At 36.9% G+C, this 24,360-nt stretch overlaps 1 protein-coding gene across 7 annotated transcripts in view; it reads right to left on the reverse strand.

Annotated features, from left to right (window-relative positions):
* Nucleotides 1-24,360, reverse strand: part of RAPGEF2 (Rap guanine nucleotide exchange factor 2) — a 218,203-nt gene that overhangs the window by 96,833 nt on the left and 97,010 nt on the right. For 4 of the 7 annotated variants that reach the window (XM_087816524.1, XM_087816525.1, XM_087816522.1 and 1 more), the window contains exons 5-7: nt 5,539-5,614; nt 3,295-3,462; nt 768-785 (exon numbers count right to left, since the gene is read on the reverse strand). In XM_087816524.1, coding sequence (XP_087672650.1) covers nt 768-785; nt 3,295-3,462; nt 5,539-5,614 — 262 coding nt within the window. Of the gene's footprint in view, nt 1-767; nt 786-3,294; nt 3,463-5,538; nt 5,615-13,758; nt 13,890-24,360 lie in introns of those variants that run through there. The other 3 variants (XM_087816523.1, XM_087816527.1, XM_087816528.1) reach the window with 2 other exon arrangements.

The raw sequence follows: 24,360 nt of genomic DNA on the forward strand, positions 1-24,360 counted from the left end.
TTTACTTGTTACTTAATCAATCAGTTTCCAGAGATAAATCATTTTTAACTCCTTGAATCCAAATTCCCTGATAAACCCAGATTTGAACCACAATTTCAAAAGAATATCATTGAAAATCAAAAATTAGTCATGTACTGGCATGAAAGAAATGAGCAAAGGTATTATTATAGGCCACTTGATTAAAATATAGAATGAAATAAAAGCATGAAATCTGGTTAAAAATAAAGCGCAAATAAGAAAATACAAGCAATTTTAAATTCTTATTTCCTTTTTGACTAAGCCTTTATTCTATCTGACTATAACTTTACCAGTGGTCTCTCAAAATGCTCTCATACTGAGATTCCTGAAATTTAAAGCTTTCATTTATAGCATTTGAAATGAAAGTTTCTAATGGAAATTTTCCATACACTTTCATACAAAAAGCAATTAAACCTCCATGATGTCTGTCTGTCTTTCTCTCTTCTTTATTTGTAGAGCAGGTTAGTGAACACCAGTGCTCCACTCATTCTTAAAAATAAGTAGGTTGCACTTTTATTGTTTCTTCAAAGAAGGTGGGCAATTCATCCCTAGACCTGCACAATAAAGCAGCCTGTGCCTTCGCCTAAGCCACTGACAGTTTCAGATTTCTAAGAGACTGTACTAATTCAGGGCAAAATACAAAAGAACAGGACTAAGCAACACATATTGATATTATACTCATTAGTTACAATGCAAATTTACAAATAAAATTAGGTTAGTATTAGGAGACCACACACAAATTACAATACCTGAGATTTAGTGCATTCCTTTGAGCCAAAATGAAATGAGTGCCATAAAGGAGGAAAGGAAAAGATGAACATTATCAGACATGCTATAGTACATCTGCCAAAATGAAGATAATGTTAAAATTAGGTTAAGAATGACCATACAGAATTGGCTATATGTATAATGTCTTCTATGTCCTTCAGCCATGCACTTGAAATGCACTTGCAATCATTGAAAATCACCTGTGAAGTACGATCATGCACCCTTTAAATACACTTTTCACCTGCAGTCCCACCCTACCAGGGTTCTTTCGGAGAGAAATATTTCTGTTATGAATAAGTAATATGACTTAGCACTAATGAATAATTATTTTTATCTAATTTTTTTTATTCTGTGGTGTCAAATATACAAAATTGTTCTTCTATGCTAAAATCATATATTTAGGTAAAAAAATAAATATTACGTAAATAATTAAAACACAACTTGCATACAAAAAAATAGGATCCAATATTTTCAACTGAAGCCATGTTGTTGCCAATCTGAACTCATTTAGTAAAATTAATACCATGTCACATATTAGTAAACTAGCATGTTGATCCATTAGCAATCAAGTTAAGTTTTTCATCCAAGTACTGAATTTTAAACATTTTTAAAAATCACTTTAAAAATTAATCTTGTTAAAAAAACAAAAACCACTATAGATTTTTTAAAAATTAGATGAAAAAGGGCTGATATAGCGAAAGTGATTGAAGTATTCCATAAAGAACGAACACACAAGGATGGGAGAGATAAATGGTTATAAAACAATTCCCCCAAATTAAGTGTGACAAACATAATATTAAACCAATCAGGTTTAACACAAAATTTTAACTAGCTGACACTCCCACTATCTATCTTAGTATGGAATCTGATATGGAAAAATAATTCTAAAGCCAAAAGAATATTATTAATATTAGTATGTGCCTAGAATATATTATACTATTAATATGTACAACTATTTTTAATCTATATTTCCTTCTTCCATGATGTTACATCAACACTAAAAATACTACCTTCTTTTATAGACAATGGTAACAAAAAACCTTTCATAGTTTTTTTTTTATATACTAAGTCTCTCCAATAGACAAACAAAGCTGTCTTTATGATGAGCAAAAAGCAACCCTTTCCAAATGAGCTCAATGAAAGGATTCAACTATAAAATTCATGCTAAGTTAAAGTAGTGCATGGGTAGTGAGAGAAGCAGGCGGGTAGCTGGTGGTCAAAAGTTCTTAAATATTCAAATACAAAGAGCTCTCACAAACAACATATGAAGTGTGGGTATAAAATATATCACTTAAAGTTACTGAAAATTGAATACATAATTTTAAGACTATACACATTTCCCCACGCCGTCTACGTTTATACTTATTTGTCAAAAGAAAGAAAAAGGTAGATTAGAAAAATGACTGTGAAAGGTAACATACTTGTCAACTACCTTTTTTTTCCTCTCATATTTTTATTTTAAAATTAATTTCACATATAATGACTACTCATTTAATGGCATTACATGTATAGATAAAATATCTTTGGCCATATTATGACATATGTAAGAATTCAAGCTACTGTCTTTTAGAAAACAGAAATCCTTGCCCCGCCAGGTGTGGCTCAGCGGTTGAGCATCGACCTGGGATCCAGGAGATCGCGGTTCGATTCCCAGTCAGGGCACATGCCCAGGTTGCGGGCTTGATCCCCAGTCCGGGGTGTGCAGGAGGCAGCCGATCAATGACTCTCTCATCATTGTTGCTTCTATCTCTCTCTCTCCCTTCATCTCTGAAATCAATAAAGATATATTTGGGGAATAAAACACACAGAAATCCTCAAGTATATTTGCAACTACTTTGGATTGGCATTCAGGGGAAATAATAATGATAAGGCTCTATAACTGCCTGTATTGGGGTTTAGTACCAATCACTCGTCTGTGTCTTGGTTCCCTCAAACATAAAAAATAGTTTACTTATCAAATATTTATGAATAAGTGACAATCAAGCATTTTAGAGGATCTTTGAACCTATTAGAAATACTTCAGGGTATCTTTACACTGGGATTTTAAAAAGCATCCTTTCAAATTATGCTTATCTCACTTCACCTGGCTAAAACAAAAAACTTCTCAGAAAATATCTCAGAAATGGTATGAAATTAATATGTAATTTTTATATTTAGCCACTTTTTGAATAAAAAGCAGATACGATACCAGTCATTGGGATTGGGAGTGGGGGTGGCTAAAATTTTAGATTAAGAACTTCAAATATTCCAGTCACAATTATACATGCTGATCACAAAGCTGATCTTCAGAGGACATTTTAAAAAATAAAAAGGCTAAATGGTGTCTTTTGATATCTTACTTCAGTGCTCTTTAAAACTATTCATATTATGTGTGTTTCCAGCAAAATCTGCAATTTGGGTAAGTATATCATAGAATTATTCATCAAAAATAGAAATTTAAATGTCTTTTCACAAAGCTCCTAACAAAAATCTAAAGATAAATAAATATACCATGCTTTTATAACTTACCGTGTGGTAGCCTCGAGGCAACGGTGGTTTACCCACAGGATAAGGGTCCACGGTGTCAATAATTGTTTGCCTTTCACCTTTCTGGTTAATTTTTCTAAATCTCCTTCGAGACTGTCGATGAGAAGCTTGACGCTGAAAATATTCTTCATTTTCATCCATATAGTCCACCTGAAGGAAAAAAAAAAGCCAAAAAACATTTCATTTCTTCAAACCCGACATTCCATACCAAGATTAAATGCAGAATTAAACTTACAGATAGTACATATTCATTCATTTTTGCAAAGACATTTGTAGCCAAACTATCTGAACAGACTTTTTAAGTGTTTTGGAACTTCTCTGGAGCGAATCAGTTTTGGCTAACTTTCCTTTTCCAAAGAGGCATTTTCAGTTCCACTTAGGACAATATGGGTAACTCTCGAATTTCCTGTACTTTCAAAAGGAAGGATATTTTCAGTAGTCTTTGTACTGATCTAGTAGTGAAAGAACCCACAGGATACATTACCACACATTATGAAAGCAACTGCCCCATTGTCAACGAAAGCACAAAAACGCTGATGGATATGAGTAAATCTGTAAAAACCCCTAAATCCCAAATGACTTAAGTAGGACTGCCACAAAAATGGCTTTGGTAGGCTCCCTAAAGGTTTCTCTTCCTACTTTCAATTTGTGAATTCAGTTTCTTTTTTTTACAGATAGTGTTGTTTAAAAGAAAAGAAAAAAAATTGCTCATTTTAAACATTTCGGAAACTCCGATGGATGGACTAATAGAGAATACATTACATTAGGTAATCCTTATCATATTGAGATAATGAAATGTGACTGCTCACTACAGAGACACATTCAGATGCTAAAACGATTCTCACATGGGCAACCCTGGTAGTTTGTATAATGTCAGCAGGTATAAAATTCTCAAAAAATGTTTAAGATCAAAAAGCCTTCAGAGAAACCCAAAAATAGCACTTACGGAGGCCCAAATCTCTAGGGAATATCTAAAATCTTTTAAATACCTGTGCCTGCAAGGTTCTATTTATCTGCCTACATATTTTTCAATCCTAAATCTTTAGTTACCACCATGCCACTTTCTCACTTGAGTAAATTTTGTGAAATTTTACCAAAAGTTTTCACTAGCTTTGGTGAGGAAGTTCTCATTTCTGATGGAATTCCTCTCCTGAATCATAGGGGGAAAACCCTAGTAATCTTCTCTAAAAATAGACTGGTAGTCTACAAATACTTTATTATGGGAATTAAAAACTTCCATCATTAACTATATTAGCCACCATTTATTTTACAATGCGGAACCTTGTAAAAGGATGCTAGATGAGTAATAATATGAACATCATGTCTACTGAAGGTCTACACTGGGAGTTCCACCCAGCTTGTCTTATTTTTTTGCTGATTTTTAAAAAGGGATACATATTATCTTATCTTAAAATTACTTTTATACACTAAGGAAGAATGTGACAGGCTTTATTTAAAGCATAAAAAAATTTTGCTACCCTGGCTAGCCTAGCTCAGTCGGTTGAGCATCGGCCCACGCACCAAAAGGTTGCTGGTTCAGATTACTAGCTCGATTCCCAGTCGGGGCACATGCCGGGGTTTCAGGCTCAATCCCTAGTAGGGGGCACATAGGAAGCAGCTGATCCATGATGTATCTCTCTCACTGATGTTTTTCTCTCCCTCCCTCTCTTTTCAAAATTCAATAAAAAAATCTTGTAAAAATTTTGCTAATATTTAATTTAACATTTTTATGTATATAGTCCCACAATTCAGTTTACGAGAGATAAAGATCTCAACAGTGTTTAACCAGCAAACTAGTTCTCCATTTTTATTTTGGTTAAAAAAAACTGAAGTGATTGCCTGGTTACTTGTTGCCTGAACTCATATCGCTGTGACTCATTTTAAGTATCTCATTTATTTCGATCAATATTTGGAGAGCAACAACCAGCAATTCAAAGATCCTCCCCCAAATTTCAACTACATGGTATTATCATAGATTGATTTACAAAGTTCATGCACGAAACATTTAGGCACTTGCCCTCTTTAAATTTTCTATCTTTTATATTTAATTGAATCCTATAAATAATTATAATGATTATAAACTCAAATTTATAATAAAAGTTATAAAATAAATATATCCAAATTTATAAAATATATAATACACTATTATAAGCAGTTTGTGAAAGTGCTTTTATTTTATAACTTTTCTTAAGGGGGAAAAAAAAGCCTTCACAGGAGTATTCTTACCACGATCATTTCAGAAGGCTCCAAAACAATGCATTCACAGCCACGCCTAAAGCTTCCTGCAGAGCGCTTGCCAAAACTAGAAAAGAAAAAAGAAAAGATTTTAAAAATATAAATTGTGAATTTAAGCCAACCCTCAAGATTAATAAAAATAAAAACTAAAAACAACTACAAGAAGTACACATTGGAGAAAGACGAACTATCTTTAATCATTATTTACACAGAATAACAAGGAATCATTCAAACTGTTAAATTTCAGACATATATTTTTCTGGAAAATCCCAGCACAATGTTTTCAAATTAATAACATAGGTAAAGGAGAATCAGTATGAATACCTTCTGTCTTTGGCTATTTTAAATCATTCCCAGTTAAGAGAAGCTTCAGAACACTATGATATGGACGGGAATTGAATCAAAGCAAACTATGAAAAATCCAAAATGTATAAGAGTGTTTGTAATTCTCTTCTATAACGTAAGCGGCTTTGGTTAAAATTTCTTTCCCCTAAAAAGTATTTACTTTTCTAAAGTTGCAAATCAATTTATGCTAAAAGTTTAAAGTAAAAGGTATTCAACTTAAGACTCTTTTTCCTTAGCTATAAAGTGATTAAGTAGATATGCATATTAAATGCCCATGCCTCCTGAAAAGTTCGAACTAATGAACTCAGACATAGCACCTTTGGCCTGTCTGTGACAACTCTCATCTTAACACCAGAGTAGATTTATTCTCTCTGACATGAAGAGAAAATCCTGGACAAGCCAGGTAATCCTGACCTGCTCTACGATTGCACCTCCCATCCCTGCCCATTCACTACTCCAAAAATCTTCCCTCCAGTCAACATTTTAGTAACCTTTTTTTAATTTATTTTCTCAAGCATGGTCTTTTTTTTTTAATTAATTTTTTTCCATCACCATTTATCCCCTCTATGCTCTCTTCCACCTCCACATACCTCCTCTCCCTCAACCCGCAATCACTACACTGTTGTCCATGTCCTGGCGTTCTCGCTCTTTTTTTCTTCTTTGCTCAGTCCTTCCATCTCCCCAGCACCAACCCCCACCAGAGTTGTCTGCCTGCTCTCTCTCTTGAGTAACCATTTTTAATAAACTACCTTTGAGAAAGATATTTTACAAGTGAGAAAAAATTCTTCCAAAGAACTATTTTATCAAGCAATTTTTTCCAAGTTAATTAGACATTTTTAGTGACTCCTCTGGATATTCTTGTTCTGTTGATAATCCTCTTTACAAATGGTGATACACAATGTACCAAACTCTATAGTGGAAAAGTCATGTAAGATGAAGAGAACAGCAAAGTCAATATTTCACTGTTTCATTGAGATCTCCAGCATACCAACCTGACCATTCTCATATTCAAATTTTACTCATTTGTAAGATTATCAGGTTAGACTAGGCTGTAACTTAACTCCTTCCCTGCTCTGAAATTCTGTTTCTATGAAAATCAAAAACAGAACCATATTTAGCGTATCTGAAAAAATTATTTAAAAAATACCCATATAAATTCAGACATACATACTCACACACATACAAATATCCCTTGGTGCCACTGTCAGAAACAGACAATTAGTCCTATCAAATGCATTCTTTTTGTTATTAAGTTTTATAAGAAACTATACAAAGTGATCTATAGATTCAATGCAATCCCTATTAAAATCCCAACTGCCATTTTTGCAGAGTGGAAAAGCTGGTCTTCAAATTCATATGGAATTGCAAGATGCCCTAATTAGCCAAATTGAAAAAGAATAGTCCCAGGACTCACACTTCTTGGTTTGGAAACTTACTACAAAGCTGCAGTAATCAAAACAGTGTGGTACTGGCATAAGGGAGGACCTGGACAGTATTATGCTAAGCGAAATAAGCCAGTCAGAGAAAGATAAGTATCCCACGATCTCACATATATGTGGAATCTAATGAACAAAGTAAACTGATGAACAAAATAGATCCAGAGACATGGAAGCATGGAACAGACTGAAGAATCTCAGAGGGAAGGGAAGAGAGGGAGGAAGAAATTAACTAAAGAACTTACATGCATAACCTACGGACACAGACAATAGTGTGGTGAAGGCCGGGACAGAGGGGGTCAATGGGGGGAAAAGAGGGCATCTGTAATACTTTCAACAGTAAGGCTAAATTAAAGAAACTGAAAAGACAGTCTAAAGAATGGGAGAAAGTATTTGCAAATCATATATCTGAGGAGGGTTTAATGTGCAGAATATATAAAGAACAACAAAATGACAAATAACCCAATTAAAAAATGGGAAAAGGACTTGAATAAGATGATATACAACTAGCAAATAAGAATATGAAAAGTTGAGCCCTGGCAGTGTGGCTCAGTTGGTTGGAGTGTCGTCCCATACACCAAAAGGTTGAGGGTTTGATTCCTGGTCAGGGCATATACCCAGGTTGTGGGTTCAATCCCTGGATGGGGCCCACATGCAGAAGGCAACCGATTGGTGTTTCTCTCATATCTATCTCTTTCTCTCTCTCTTCCTTCCTCTCTCTAAAAATCAATAAAATAAAAAGATTATGAAATGTTGAATAGAAACAGACTCATAGATACAGAGAACAGACTGACGGCTGCCAGAGGGGAGGGGAGTTGAGGGGGCCTGGGTGAAAAAGGTGAAGGGTTTAAAATGTACTAATTGGTACTTAGAAAACAGTCACAGAGATGTAAAGTATAGCATAGGAAATATAGTCAATAATATTGTAATAACTATGTATAGTGCCAGGTAGGTACTTGAAATATGGGGGGGGGGAATCACTTTGTAAAGTATATAATTGTCTAATATAAAGTAATATTGAATGTAAACTGAAATTGAAAAATAAAATTTTAAAAAAGAACATAAAAAGTTGTTCAACATCCTTAGTAATTAGGGCAAAGCAAATCCAAACCACAATGAGGTACTATTTTGATACCATTGTAATTTAACCCAGTTATTAATAACTGGAAAGGAGCAAAAGGAAGGCCAAATATTATAGGCGTGTCATTTGTACAGCTTTGCCAGGAAGCTGCAGTTTAATATTTCTCAGGGGGCCACTGATCTATTACCTGAACATTGCTGGGGGAAGGGACTGGTCAGGGGAAGAAGAGATGCATGCCCAGGAAAGTCTGGGTGACACAGGGAAGGTACTTGTCTGTCACCCTCAGGAATAGGTCATTGGCCAGAGTAGGCATGGCCACTGCAGGCATGGGAAGATTTGAGATACTTAATCTCCTGAACAGTAGTTCCTTCTCTTGGTTTGTTCTTGTGCTCTTGCACTCTTGGCTCCTGGCCTGCAGGGTTCTCAGGCTCCTGTATTGGTCCACATGGCCTTGAGCCATGTGGACCCCACACACAATGGACTAATGGACTGCAACCAGCCTGATGCTGTGATGAACCAAATTCCACCATAGAACAGAAACTTTGGACACTGGCTTTGCTTCTAGCTCTATTGAAGCCCCAGCTGCACATCTTCCAGGACTGGATTAAAAAAAATGAGACTTTGGAAACCCAAGGATGTAATCCAAGAAAATAAAGCTTTCTACCACATCCATCTTCCCGCGGGGGCCTCCAGAAATGCTTATTCCAGCGGTACCCCAAGAGCCCCACTCCCACTAGCAACAGAAAAAGACCATCCACGCTTTTCTCCGATAACACTATTTCGCAATTAATACAGGATGTGAATGAGACACCAGGGTGGCTATCAATTAAAAAATAATAATAAGCAGTGATAAGAGAATGCTGAGAGCTTGGAACCTTTCTACTTTGCTGGTGGGAGTGTAAAAAGGTGCAATCACTGTGGAGAAGAGTTTGACACTTCCTCTAAAAGTAAACACAGAATTACCATGAGAACCATCAATTCCACTGCTACATGAGACTCAAAACACTGAAAACAGAAACTCAAACAGATATCTGCACCCCAGTGTTCACTGCAGCATTATTCCCAATAGCCAAAAAGTGGAAACAACACAGGGGTCCATCAAGAGATGAATGTATTAACCAAGTGTGATATATACATACAATGGAATATTAGTCATAAAATGGACTGGAGTTCTGACACATGCTACAACATGGATAAGCCCTGAAGCATTATGCCAAGTGCAATAGGCCAGTCACAAAAGGACAAATATTATATGATTACAGTCATATGAAATATCTAGAACAGGCGAGTTCCTAAAGAAAGATAGTAGATTAGAGGTTACCAGGGATTGGAGTTATGGAACCTACCTTTTGGAAACAGGCCATGGTGATGCTTGCACAACACACAACAATGTGATTGCAACTAATGCATTGAATTATACACGTAAAATAGTCAACATGGCATATTTTATGTTTTGTACGTATATGTGCATGTGTAAATATACATTTAACAACAATTTTTTAAAAGTCTCATAAGACAAACTTATCCCCCAGCCCGGGTGACTCAGTTGGTTGGCATATTGTCCCAAACACCAAAAGGTTGCAGGTTTGATCTCCAGTCGGGGCGCATACAGGAGGCAACCAATGTTGCTCTCACATGCTTTTTCATCTGTCTCTCTACCTGCCCCCTCCTCTCTCTCTCTAAAATCAATGAACACATCCTCAGGTGAGGATTTTAAAAAAAAACAATAAAAAACTAAAATCTCCTTCCAGGGGTGGAGATTTTCAAAAAGGTCAACTTACCAAGAGAATTTTTGTTTTAATGGCTCTTAGTTTCTTGGCAAAATTTCGGGACTTGAACAAGAAAAGGTTGAAACTCTACTTTAACCAAAGAACAACAAACCTTTAGGGATAAAGGAAGAGTTAAGTTTGTGACTGAACCATACAACTGATAAACCTGGAACCAAGCTCTTTTCTACATTAATCAATGAAGTAATAGAAGTTGTAGTTCAAAAGAAAATTAGGAAGAGATGAGGAAAAATAAATATTACTGAAATATTTTGAATCAGAGTTCTGAAGACAATTATACCTCCACTTTTCATTCACCCAGCATCAATCCCATTTTTATTTTATCCCTGACCATAAATTAGAGGCTACCCCCCCCCCACCCCACCTCTACATATATATGGGAAGAGAGAACATTTTGCTTCCTCTTCCAAATAATCACTGGGCACATATTATACAATCAATATGAACTCTGTAATCAATACAGAGCTTATAAGAAACTCACTATATATGGACCCTATTCTTAAGTAGTTTGTATTCTGTGAAGATAAATACACAAGAAGCTCTGATAACGGGCAGAACAGTGAACACCATGAGTTTAATAAAAATAATGTCCTATTTCCTTCTACGATTGCATCACAAAACCAAAATGAATTCATAGAATTTCAGAATTGAGAAAAAACATTAAAAACTATACAGGAAAAGGTCTCTCAGCATTTTTTCCCCTTCAGTGTCACACCTGAATATATGCCATGATCCGGTGGGCTACATCAAAGGTTCTGAAACATGTTGGATTTAGAAAGAGGCTGCCAGTGATTATAATATGTATAACCCACACCATCCTACTCTTCCCCTGAGAACTGCCCCTCCAGCTCAACTCTCATTTCACAACTGGAGAAACTGAGCCAACCTACCTACAAGTTCATTAAATCGGATGCTCAAATGATAGGCTGTCATGCAGGAGTCTGTTACTGACCTTACCCTTTGTGCTGCTTTCTTTGATAGCCCTTTTCTACACTCAATAACATAAACTCTAGTGTTTGAAGCTTCACATTTTTGAGGAATGACTCCTGGGCCTCCTCAGGAATACTGCTGTAGTGCATCACATTTACCCAAAAAACACCAACCCGATGACAAGTGGGGAACAGAGCCCTGTTGGAAGGTGGATTCTCAGATGCTCACTAGGCACACTTACTAGCTAGTTGAGGGAAAATACAAATCAGCTTTTGTAATTCAGAAGGCAATTCAAATTCAGCAAAATTACAAATGACCACCAAGCACCTGAGAGTTACCCTGGAACAGTCAAAGATCTGAATGTCAAATCTATAAAAACCTAGCCTGTTTGGCAGCTGCTGCCAGAACTTCAACCAGTAGAACATCTGCTTCTTTGAAATGCCACTTGTAATACCACATACCTAGATAAAGATATTTTTAAAGTTTAAGCTCCTTAATTTTTAAAGTCACATCACTTATTTCTTAACCGTGAATTAAAGTATTTTTACAAATTAATTAGTCTAGTAGTTTCAGTCTTTCTACGTTATGTATCGTACAAGGCACAAATATGAATATATATATATGAGTAATTCTTTTTCAAAAACAAGCAAGATGTAGGTAACAGTTATTAATGAGACCTGGCCTGAACATTTAAAAACCTGCCAGCCCTTTCTAGACTAGATACCAGTCTTTCATAAGAGGCTATAAAATCAGAGAGAAAGACATAGGGAAAGACAGAGAAGTATGGCTTTGTTTTAAAGAATGCTGGTTCTAAACATTATGAAAATTTAATTAATACAGTCTATTTTAAATCCTTCGAAATTGGTCTGTATAAATACACTGTACAGCCTGGCTCTCAACTATTCAACTCAATGTATTTCAGAATGTCCTTATAATCTTACATTAAACAACCAACGATGACAACTAAAAGTGATGTAGGTTCACTTTGGGTCAATCTATTGGTTCTCTGAGATATTAAAAAAACACACACAAAAAACTCTCAGCAAATGATTAATGAGAAGACCACTTCCAGTATAACAAGCAGATTAATACTAAATGCTCATATTTCCTTAGTACAACTAATTTAGGAATTGTTCTTCCAAAAACAGTTTAACAATCCAGGTTTTCATTCCCATTAAATTTAAACTTTTGCTAAACTTTTTGTACAATACAAATTAAGAATTACAAAGTGTTCCTAAAATTGAAGTAAAATAAATTCAATATTTTTGCAAGATACAGAATTGAATGACTTTGTAATACCAAATATATGCAGACAAAAAAATTACTAAAAGTAACTTGTCTTCTACATAGTGCAAAACAGAGAAAAAACTGAATTGCCCAGTAAACATTCTTTCAAGTTCAGGAAACACAACAAGAAAAGCACAAATGTTTGATAATATAAAGTCTTACCTAGTTTTCATAAATACCCACTGGTAATAATACACCACACAGGGTGTTGCAGGCTCTTACTCTGATAAGACCACGCTGTTCTAAGTGTCTGTGACCACATTTTCCCCACCCAAGCTGATTCATGAGCACTTTCTACCAATGTGAGTTTCCACGAAAGGTAGTCGCTGAGCACAGAAGCCTCTGCTATCAGTGTCCCTAAACTCGCCCTTTGCAGGGGCCTCCACATTCTTGCTGTACGTCAGAGCTGCCGGTGGAATGCAATGCCTCGGTATTGGAATGTAAACTTATTCACGTCAGCCTCTACCCTGCGGGGCACACACAGCAATCATACTGACATTATACGGATTCATAATCCTAATGTACAAAATGATTAAAAATGTAATACTCTGAGATATACCTTCATTTCTAGGAAATAATAAGCAGTTTCTAAATTTTACTTTCCTCCTTTAAAATCTGATGAAATGACTAAATGGTGCTCCTAAACCAAAATCTATGTATTCATTTTGGACTTATAAAAAATGTTCACGTGATGTTGTCTTAAGATAGCAGAAGAGCAATTAACTTTAAGAAAATAAATAAATAAAAAGAAACTGCCGATGCCATCAGTTCCATTCTCAAAAATCCATAGAACATACAGGAATAAATTTTAATAGAAGTACAAGAGGAAAGTGGTTTGAAAGACTTAGCTTAAAAATGCATTTAAATCTTTTAAAATAGTTTATCCTCACTCATCAGTTCAATAACAAAAAAGAAAGTAACAGCTCTTTAAAACAAAAGCATATACACACCAAGCACACATCTACGTCGCATGTATGTGTGTAAATTACAAACTGTTTATAAAGCATGGCCTTTAACAGGCTATTTCAGTAGTAACTACTTGGGAAAACTAAGCATACAATGAAGCATCCCTAAATTTCTTTCAAGACCCATTTAGAAATATTTTAACAATCACCACCCTGCATGGATTAAAAGAACTTGTTCCTCTGCTCAGTGAATCTCAACATTTAACTTTTGCTTATAAAAATAGAGCACAAGGAAAAAAATTACAAGCGAAGGCCTCATAGCTGTATTTTCCCCCCTGTTCATGTCTCAGTAGCCTGTTTTCTATTTAACTGCAGAAGTACTGAACATTTGCTATTTATGTTTTAAACATTGTAATTCCTTAAAAAAAAAAAAATCTAACCTGCACTGTCGTCAATAGTATCTTTGAAGCACTGGTAACAGCAATGGCACTGCCACCTTCTGTAGGAGCTCTTTTCTCTGCAGCAGTGAGCACTCCCCATTTCCCAGTGTGTTTTCTCTCAGTGAGTCCATGCGGCTGCTGTAGCTGGAGCCGAGAGCCAACATTCCTTCTGACGGCTAATTTCCTGCTTCGATGACCCACCCACCCCTCCTGGCTGCAGTTATGTGTTACGCATGTTGTATGGGCACTGTTTCCGCATACCAGCCTCATGACCTCAGCGGCTGCCTGACAGACGCTCTTTATCAATTTCTATTAATTCATTATCTACTCTCTTGTAAGTCAAGGGCAAGTAGGGAAATCTGCAATGTCTGCTCTCCTATGAGTCTTCAAGGTCAAATGCTTACATGTGCTCAGCGGTGCAATTTTGTTATTAAAATTTACCCAGGCTGCACTACACACAATGCTCTCCACCAAAGGAATGCTGAATTGTATACCTGGCATGAGGGATTATCGTGGAAAAAGACTAGCATAAATTTAAATCAAAACAACATGTGAAAAGTTGAAAGAAGCTGCTTTTCCTCTTGTCTTTCCCTTCAAGAGTAAAAAGGTGGATCTTACCTCGGCTGTGTTGGGGTGAAGAGAGCAAGCAGTTTTTCTCTCTTGCCACAATTTAAACCAGCAAAGGGCAGTGGTGTGATGATGACTACACTTTGGTAGTGCCTATGTCCTCGTGACCAAACTGCGAGAGAACAGCTCAGCTAAATTGATCTGCTGCTATCAGTCCACACAGTGGCACAAACAGGTCTCTGCTGATCACAGTGCTTTGTACACAGATGGCAGCTGATCAGTTTGTATAAAAGTTATGGTGCATAACAGCGTTCTCCTTCAGCATGTAGACACATGCCTTACCCAGAAATGCCTTTGTTAAATGTTCACATTTCATTGTGCACAGCTCATCACGTATGTGTTGAAGAGACAAAGCAGCTTAGCTCTAAAATATTATCTAAAAATGACCAAAAAGATCTATGTAACGTGTCAGTGAGGAAAACAGTAGATGAATTCAAATGAATGGTTGAGGTTAGCCCTAAACCAGACAGAACCTGAACTGATCTCTAGAATCAAGCAAGATCTCAAGAATGCCAACCAAAAGTCTGATATGCTTTTAAGTCTTATAGGAATGGCACCAAACCCAGCCACCAGCCTCCCCAAAACTTGGCACAGACCTTAAGAGAAGTTGAAATAATAGGCATGTCTTTGTAAGAGAGAACCTGAACAATAATTCAGGCCACTTGAATAATACTGCATTAATAAAATTTGAAAATTAAAGGAAAAGCATAAACTCACACATATATGTAATTTCTTACAAAGATATCATAATTATATAAGTAATAAAATGTCAATTTATTTAAAGTATCTCAGTGAAAGATGAACATCACTCACAAGCCATACTTATCCTGTTTCATTTTGTTTTGTAGGTAATTGTTTTGTAAGTAATTTTTCCTTCTAATTCTACCAATAAGTAACACTGGGAATACTGTTTAACCTCTGTTTCAGATCTTCCCTTATAGACTGCAGTGGTAAAAACTCACTACTTACTATCAAAAATAAAATACTTAGAAATAAATTTGATAAAGGATGTGCATGACTTGTACACTAAAAACTACAAAGCCTTACAAAAGGAAATTATATAAGATAAACAAATTATGAGATATACCATGTTCATGGTTTGGAGAGCTCAATATAGTTAAAGATAGTGAACCTTTCCAAGTTATTCTATAAACTCAGTGCAATTCCAATCAAATTCTAACAACATTTGACACTGATGGGCTGATCTTAAAATTAAAGGTGAAGACACAGAAAAGTTAAAACAATTTTTATAAAGAACAAAGATGGGGATATGACTAACATAATTTCAAAAGTTACTATAAAGAAACACAAGTGAAGACAATGTGGTATTAGATTGACATGTAGATCAATTTAGAACAGAAGAGAGATTCCAGAAACAGACCTAAACAACTATGGTCAACTGATTTTTAGCATTCGTGCTAAATATTATTCGTGAAAAATATTATTTTCAATACATGGTCCTGGAACAACTGAATATCTATATGGGAAAACATAAACCTCAACCCTTAACTTATACTATACACAAAAATTAAATCAAAGTGGATCTCATACCGAAATGGAAGAGCTAAAACTATTAAATTTCTAGAAGAAAAACATGAGAAAGCCTTTGACATAAGGTTAAGAAAAAATTTCTTAAACAGAACACCAAAAGTACAAATTATAAAAGAAGACATTAATATAATGGACTTTATTAACATGCAAAAGTACTGCTCTTAAAAGGCATATTTAAGGAAAGGGTGGAGAGAGATCTAAGACGGAGGAGTCGGTAGAAGTTATACTCACTTCCTCCCAGGACCAAACTGGAATTGCAGCTAAAATACAGAACAATCAACCTGAATAACCAACTGAAGACTAGCTGAACAGAAGTCTAACCAAGGATTTACAGAAGAAGCCACACTGAGACCGGTAGGCAGGGCAAAGATGAAAAGGGCTTGCCCCGCACCCATGTGTGACAATTAAGAATCCAAAGGGATACTCCAGCTGCAAAGGTCCCTCCTGAGGAGTGTGGGGGTCTTAACCCCATGCTAGGCTCCCAAGCCCAGAGCACCAGAACTGGAACGAAGTGCCCACATAACATCTGGCCATGAGAATCAGCAAGTATTCCGTAGAAATGGGAGTCTGCTAGACACCCAAGTGTTCTCCTAAAGGGTCAGCACACAAAATATTCACAGCCACTCATGCTGGGCTCCAGCAGAGGGAGGGACACTTGGAGCAAACTGGATTCATGTGAAGGGAGATTGGGGTATGTGGCTGGTGGAGAGAGAGCTAGAGGCAGCCTGGGGAAATGTAATAGCCCAACACCCCGCCCCCCCATTGCTCCACCCTGCCAAGCTCATGCCCTGCAGAAGCATCAGCCCTTGGAGTGAAGGTCCGGGCAACTCAGAGGGTGTCAGACTCTGAGTTGTGTTGCTCTGAGGTGGGAGTTATCCTCCCACTCCAGTGCCTGACCAGCACCTCCCCAAAGGGAAGATTCACTAGCCCCACATTCCCAATGCCCCGCCCTGATAAGATTGTACCCTGCTAAGATTGTACCCTGCAGAACTCTCATCTGCTGTGGCCAGCTTGGGCCTATGGTACAAACTTTCTAGGAAGGCTATTGAGGAGGTTTGGACAGAATTGGGAAAAACTGAATTGTATAGCTCTAGGGAAGGGGCCATTTTTCCCTTGCACAACTGAACGGCACCACTGAGACCCCACCCCACCACAATAGTCTGTAGTCATCTAGTGGGTGGTGGCTAGAATTGGTGCACCCATCACCATTAGTAATGTAGAAAACAAGGTAGCAAAAAACATCCAATCAGAGAAGCCAACAAAAAGAAAATTTAAAAAAATAAGGATAGTTTAAGAGACCTCAGGGACAACATGAAGCATAACAATATCCATATCATAGTGGTACCAGAGCAAGGGATTGAGAACCTATTTGAAGAAATAATGACCTGGTGAAAGAAAAAGACAAAGAGGTACAGGAAGTACAGAGAGTCCTAAACAAAATTAATCCAGAGTCCCACACTAGAACACATCATAATTAAAATGCCAAAGGTTAAAGACAAAAAGAGAAGTTTAAAAGCAGCAAGGGGAAGACAGCTAGTTACAGAGCTTCTATGTCTGGTCTAAGATTTACCAAATCCTCCAGGATCCTCTCATTCTACTGATCTAAAATGACCACCTGCCCGACTGGGCGTGGCTCAGCAGTTGGGCATGGGCCTAGGATCCAGGCGATTGGGGTTCGATTCCCGGTCAGGGCACATGCCCAGGTTGTGGGCTCGATCAATGACTCTCTCATCACTGATGTTTCTATCTCTCTCTCTCCCTCTCCTTTCCTCTCTCTGAAATCAATAAAGATACATTTAAAAAATAATAATAATAATAATAAAATAAAATGACCACCTGCTTGTAAGCTTTGAAAATGAGGCTGTAAGGTCCAACCTAGATTGTAGTAACAAAAACAATCTCTATAAACTGGGACTCAATATTTTACCCATAGTAAGGTCAGGTGAATCTAGTAACTAGCTTGGTTTGGAAACTTCTGTCTTGGTCAATTACCTTTCATGGTCTTGCTCCATGTTATCTTCTAACTATTTTTTTTGTAAAACAAGAGACTCTGGTGTCTTTTCCACTTATTGTTCCACAAGCACATTCTTAGAAAAATTAAAACTCATACTTCTGGGCTAGAGTAGTTATCAGACAGCTCTCCTCTACTATATTCAAAGGACTATAATTATATTATAGTCTGACACAGATAATCTATGAAAAAAAAAATCTGTTTTAACCCCAATGGTGATTCCATACACAAAATTAACTATAAAGATTTTTTAAAAGTCCACTTAAATGGGATAATGATTATAAAACCTAAAGACCTCATTCACAGAAACTCCTCATTCTGTTTCCTAAATTATATAATAAGTTAAAATTCAAGATCAGATGACAGAGTGGCAAAATGAAATGGCCTCAAGATTCCTAATAGCAGTTATTATTTTATACCACATAATCCTTCATGGCAAAAAACCTCTGAGATATACATACATATATAAATCCTGGAATACATATGATTTAGACTGATTAAATGAAATACTCTAAACTTAAATTTTTCCAATTTGCAAAACTGAATTAAGTATACTTAATGATGGTTTTCTAAATTCACCTAAATAAACCAAAGCCTAGTTTTTATTTGTTTAGTTTTATTTTATTAAATTTATTGGGGTGCCCGGCCGGGCGTGGCTCAGTGGTTGAGCATCGACCTAGGATCCAGGCCCGGGCTGCGGGCTCGATCAATGACTCTCTCATCATTGATGTTTCTATTTCTCTCCCCTCCCTTCCTTTCCTCTCTCTGAAATCAATAAAGATATATTTTAAATTTATTGGGGTGAGGTTAGTTAACAAAATTATATAGGATTCAAGTGTATAATAGATCATCTGTACATTATATTGTGTGTTCACCCAAAAATAATTTTTAAAAACATAGAAAAGTGTTTGTAAGACTCTGACCATTGTCCTAATTTAATTATATAAAAATGTTTAATTAATAATAAACTTACCTTTTTATAAATTTAATTTTTTTTTCAATTACAGTTTACATTCAATATAATTTTGTATTAGTTTCAGGTGCACAGCATAGTGGTTAGACCATCATGTACTTTACAAAGTGATCCCCTCGGTATTTCCAGTACCCACCTAGCACCATGCATAGTTTCTACAAAATTATTGGCCATATTTCCTATGCTGTACTTTACATTACCATGGCTATTCTGTAACTACCAATCGGCACTCCTCACTCTATTCACCTTTCCACCCAGTCCCCCAACACACTCCCTACTGGCAACCATCAGTTTGTTCTCTGTATCTATGACTCTGTTTCTGTTTACAACAAAGTTATCTCAATGAAACTAACACATTCGTAAGTTTATAGCTATAAAAAAAAATAAAGCCATCGATAAAAAAATAAAGTCAGTAATATCTTGAAATATCTGACTGAAAAAATTTTTGACAAAGGTATAACTTAAAAAATACATTTATTTAATGTTTATGTAGATATGTAATACATGAATATTCAATATCAGAACTGTATTTAATATATTTAAAACACATAACCCCTATGAAACCACAAATGTATGGCAAAAGTAAGAAACATCTAAGGAAACCAGTAACTTTTAATATTTTGGGCTTAGAGATCATTTCCTAATCAGTGAAACAGAATTAAGCAGATAGCTTTAAAACCCACATTATATTTAAATTCTAACACACACACAAATTAATATGCATGTCTAAGCTATTACTTCACATTATATATTTCATCTATTGCTACTCTTGAAGTACTTTTAAACAGTTTTCAGTACATCCAAAAAATAAAGTTGGATAGATAATATATAATAAATTTATTTTCTTTAACATTCCAACATATGATTTTGTTGGCTTTAACATATATTTGTATATAAATATATTTATGTTATTTTTATGTGTGTGTGTGTATATATATATATAAAAAATTTAATTCACAATAAAAATGAAATAGAGGATCCCTGAACTATGACTAATTGGAAATTTTAGTTTTATAAAGACATTCCAAATTCACCAAGTATAATTTGCTTCATATATCAATATCTCTCTTTATAATATACTCCCTCTTTCTATTTTGTTAGCATTTCCACTACTGAAAGTATGCTTCTTTAAACAAAAACAAATTTAGTTGCTACATATGTAAGAGACTTTGAATTCATAAGGTAAAACAGTAATTCACACATCCCTCCAACCCACCCCCACCCCCAAAATAACCATGGCACAAGCAAGGGCTGTGAAATCCTTAACACCTATCGGCAGATAAGCAACTCAAACATTTTACCGAGAAACACAATACTGTATTTCATTGACACACACGTGAAATATAATATTTACTTCTGCAAGAGAAATCCAAACATCATTGCAAAGAGGAACTTCTAGGGTGAACTTACACACTCATCTACACCAAGGATCATAAATGACAAACTCCCTGACTGAAGACCTCAAGCATCAAACGACCTGTGATATCATATCAGCTACACACACAAAAACAGCAGGGTCCTTCTCTGTAAGGCCACATACTTACTTTGTTGAGACACTACCAAAGGCAGTATCCCAAGGACTACGAAAGCTTGCATTTACATGTACAGCACATCTGTGAAGTTGTAGTTATAGCAACCAAATTCCCAACTTGATCCAGCAATCGAACTCCCTCTCCAGAGAACAGTTTTGCTGTGTGCATCAGGTATCACATCAGAACATGATTTAAAAGGGGCAGGGGTGGTCTAAAAAAATGCTAAAAAATCACGTTAGCTTTCCAGGATGAAGACCTTTTGTATCCTAGCAGAAAGCACAACTTATCCCAGAAGGAAGAACATTTTAGTATATCCCATTTTATTATTTACATATTTAACTCTACTCCTATAATTTACTAGAGACCTATCTTATCTCAAATTTAACACAGAATATATTCACATCAAATATAACTAAACTCTCCCTTTAATACATCAACTCTAGTCAAACCAAGTTTACATGGCTCCATAATTTTATTTGCCTTATTTGGAACTCTTTCCCAGCATATCCTGAAGAAATCTTTATACATATATATATATATATATATATGTTTACCTTATATGTGTCATGGGAATACCTGGACTTGAGTCAACTTTAGGTAAGGCAAGTAGGAATTACGGATGATGCAAGACCTGAAGGAGTGTGAGTAAGCTCATAGAGTGTAAGCCCAGGGCTAAGGAAGACAATCTAGCAAAGAAAGGTAATTAACAAACAGAGAGCGTGAGGGGAAACTGAAGAGCAAGTCTAACACAGGCTGCTGGCTGCCTACTCCAACATCCATTCTCCTTTCTCCCTAGAAGGATATTTTTATATTACTATTTTTAGTGGGGCACAGTGCATCTCTGAATAAAACACGACATATCTCAGGCTCCTGGGTGGCCCGAAGTGGCCACATGACTACATTCTGGACAATGAAATATAAAAAGAAGTGTTCAAAACATCCGATGTGGATGGCAGTTCAGTTCTGTGCTCTCCCGCCCTTCCTCGGGCTTCGAGCCTCCACCGCAGGCCGGAGCGGGAGCTGGGCGGCCACCCCGGCCCTGGGGGTGGAAGCTGGGCGCCCCTGGAAGTACAGAAGACAGGAGCCTGAAGCCTTTCTCACTGCAGCCCCAGGCCGTCCTGGGCCGGCTACCTTCAGAGTTCTCTTTACAGGAGAGAACCCTGTAAACAGGGCTCCTGCTGTGTTTACACAATTGTTTCATGCAACCAAAACCAGCTGTAATTAACACAGCAAAATGATTTCCAGCAACACACCCACTGCCCTGTCCCGCTCTTCTGCACTCCCGCCCGCAGGGACTAGTACCAGCTCCTCGAGGCCCGCCCCAGGCTCCCTCCCCTATGGCGCTGCAGCCTCATGCATTTCCCTGACTCCTCCCGACTTTAACCCAACGTCCAATAAGCCATGGGTTACCAAATAATATTTCTAAAGGGGAATATATTAGCATAATACTGTTAAACTCTTTTAAACAGTGATTTTTTTTAAAGGGTAGGTTAAAAATATAATCCTGAACTAATATCATTCAATAAATATTTATTAAATGCCCGCTATGTGCTAGGCACTAAGGAAACAAAGATATATTATACAGACCATGCCTTGAAAATCTTAGTTTGATACAGCATCAAATGATTGATCCTGACATTATATCCGAAAATGGTGTCCGAAGTACATACATAAAACATGGTGGATGGAAAGGGGTGGGGGCGGGGTGGCAACAATGAGGTGGATATCCAAGACAGAGGGAACAGCCCGGGAAAGGTACGCTCAGGCCGCAATCATCAGCCTGGGTATCTGGAGAGGGTGTGAGGAGTCATGTAGGTTGGAAACACACTTTTGAGCTGCCCTATACACCTCACTAAGGAGTCTGGATTCTGTCAATCTCGTAGCTGGAAGTCATTGAGGCTCTTTATGCAAGTGATCAACAAGAAAAAGTCTGTACTTTTTAACAATGATATGCTGACACTATGGAAGGACTGAAGGCATACGGGGAGCTACTTCAGTAGAGCCAGTGACATCTGAGTAAGGCAGTGGAGTGCTGAAACAGGCAGTGATTTGACCCATACTGTCATTTCTAACTCTGACGTGCTTGTTATTGACTAAAAAACCAATTGTCAGGGGACAAAAGTGAGGTCAGAACTGAGACAGACTTACAGAAATTTCTACAGTAGGTGACAAGCAGTTTATTAAAGCCATTAGAGAGAGAAAAAGCTGCATCCCAGATATAGTATCTAGAGTGCAAGGGACTTGGAGCAAACACATAGAGATACAGGTGTTCCACATACACCCTTAACTCCTGCACCCTTCTCTCCCTTTAGTGTATGCAACTAGCAAAGTCCAAATTCCAGCAACACCCAACCACACGCCTTCTCCATGCTTGCCCCTAAACAGCTGAAAGTTCATAGGAGGGGAGGGGACCACCCATAAATCTATGACCACAAATATCAAATGGGCACTCGGCACCACCTTTGTTTCACAACTTCTCTCTCTTTAAAACTCCTAAACGCCCACCATTGAACTCCCTAATCTATGGGCCTATGCCTTTTGTCCTAAATCTGTGTGAAAAGGGTGATGCTCTTTCACTCTTTCCAAAGCTAACAGCCCCCCACCTTGTGGGCTTCATCCACACCTGCAGTGACCTCCCTCTTTCCTGTCACATCTATTCACTCTTCTCTACCGGATCACTTCCACCAACATACAAACATGCACCAGCATCTTCCATTTTTAAAGAAACAAATGGCTCTTGATTTAACAACTGCCAGCCCCACCCGTTTCCGTGCTTCTCTTCACAATAAAATTCCCCATTCTGATGAAACTCCTCTTCGGCCAGTTCTTATCTTCCCACTGTCTCCTCAACCAGCTCTACCACTGCACTGAGACTGGTCTGTTCGTTCAGGTCACCTTCGCCTCTGACCTCCAAGTTGCTAAATCCAAAAGTCATGTCCTTGTTTTCACCGTGTTGAACATTTCTACAGCACCAGACAAATGGGCCCCTCTTCCTTCTTAAAGCTCTTTTATTTCTTGGCTCTGATGACACACAAGCGGGGTCTCTATGTGTTTCAGCACCACATTCAGGGCAAGCACAGAAAAGGTACTTAATATTTGTAGGGTGAATGAGTGAGACTGAAGGATATACATAGAAAGAACTGTAGGTGAGCAGTTTGGAAAACAGGTCGGGATCAAAGGCTCATTAATATTAATTACGTATCGAAGGGAGGACTCTCTTGAAAAGACACAACTAATAGCCTAGGTAAGGTGTCATCTAGAAATTAGATCATCACTTTTGATAATCCTTTTGGTAAACAATTCTAAGATATGAAGTTTTCAGGGTACTATTTCTTACAGTGATTAGGTTTTATGCATTAATATTTTAAAAGAATACAATTACCATTCATTCTTGATAACTATCTCTAACTTAGTAATTACTTAACCTATGAAGCAGAATACTTTGGCACTCTTGATACAGATATGTCAGCTTTTTAAAACTGCTGCTGGATTAGGTGTGGGGGGAAATAACTGTAGGGAGACACACACAACACGCATATACATATTTATAAATATACACATATATTTCAATCCAACTATATATTCAGTTATTCGTATATGTTCATATGTATAGATCAAGTTGAACACTTTTAAGTTAAAATAGAAGTAACATTTTGATTTACTGACTGTTATCATTAGTTGGCAAACTACATACAGGTCCCAAGCACCTGCTTCTCCAAAATAATGTGATAATGGGTAGTATAAGCCAATGCCTGAGATAAGCAGTTCTTATATAACTTATTAGTGCTTACTAATTCTGCATCACCCGCTAACTTTGGGTCATTCCAAATATAAATTGAACAAGGTCTTATGTTTTCTCTTGGAATGGAGGGAGGGGACAATTTTTTCTTTTAAAGAAATAAGAAACC

Source organism: Miniopterus natalensis, chromosome 4 (genome assembly GCF_054644295.1).
Source record: "Miniopterus natalensis isolate mMinNat1 chromosome 4, mMinNat1.hap1, whole genome shotgun sequence".
Classification (NCBI taxonomy): Eukaryota; Metazoa; Chordata; class Mammalia; order Chiroptera; family Miniopteridae; genus Miniopterus; species Miniopterus natalensis.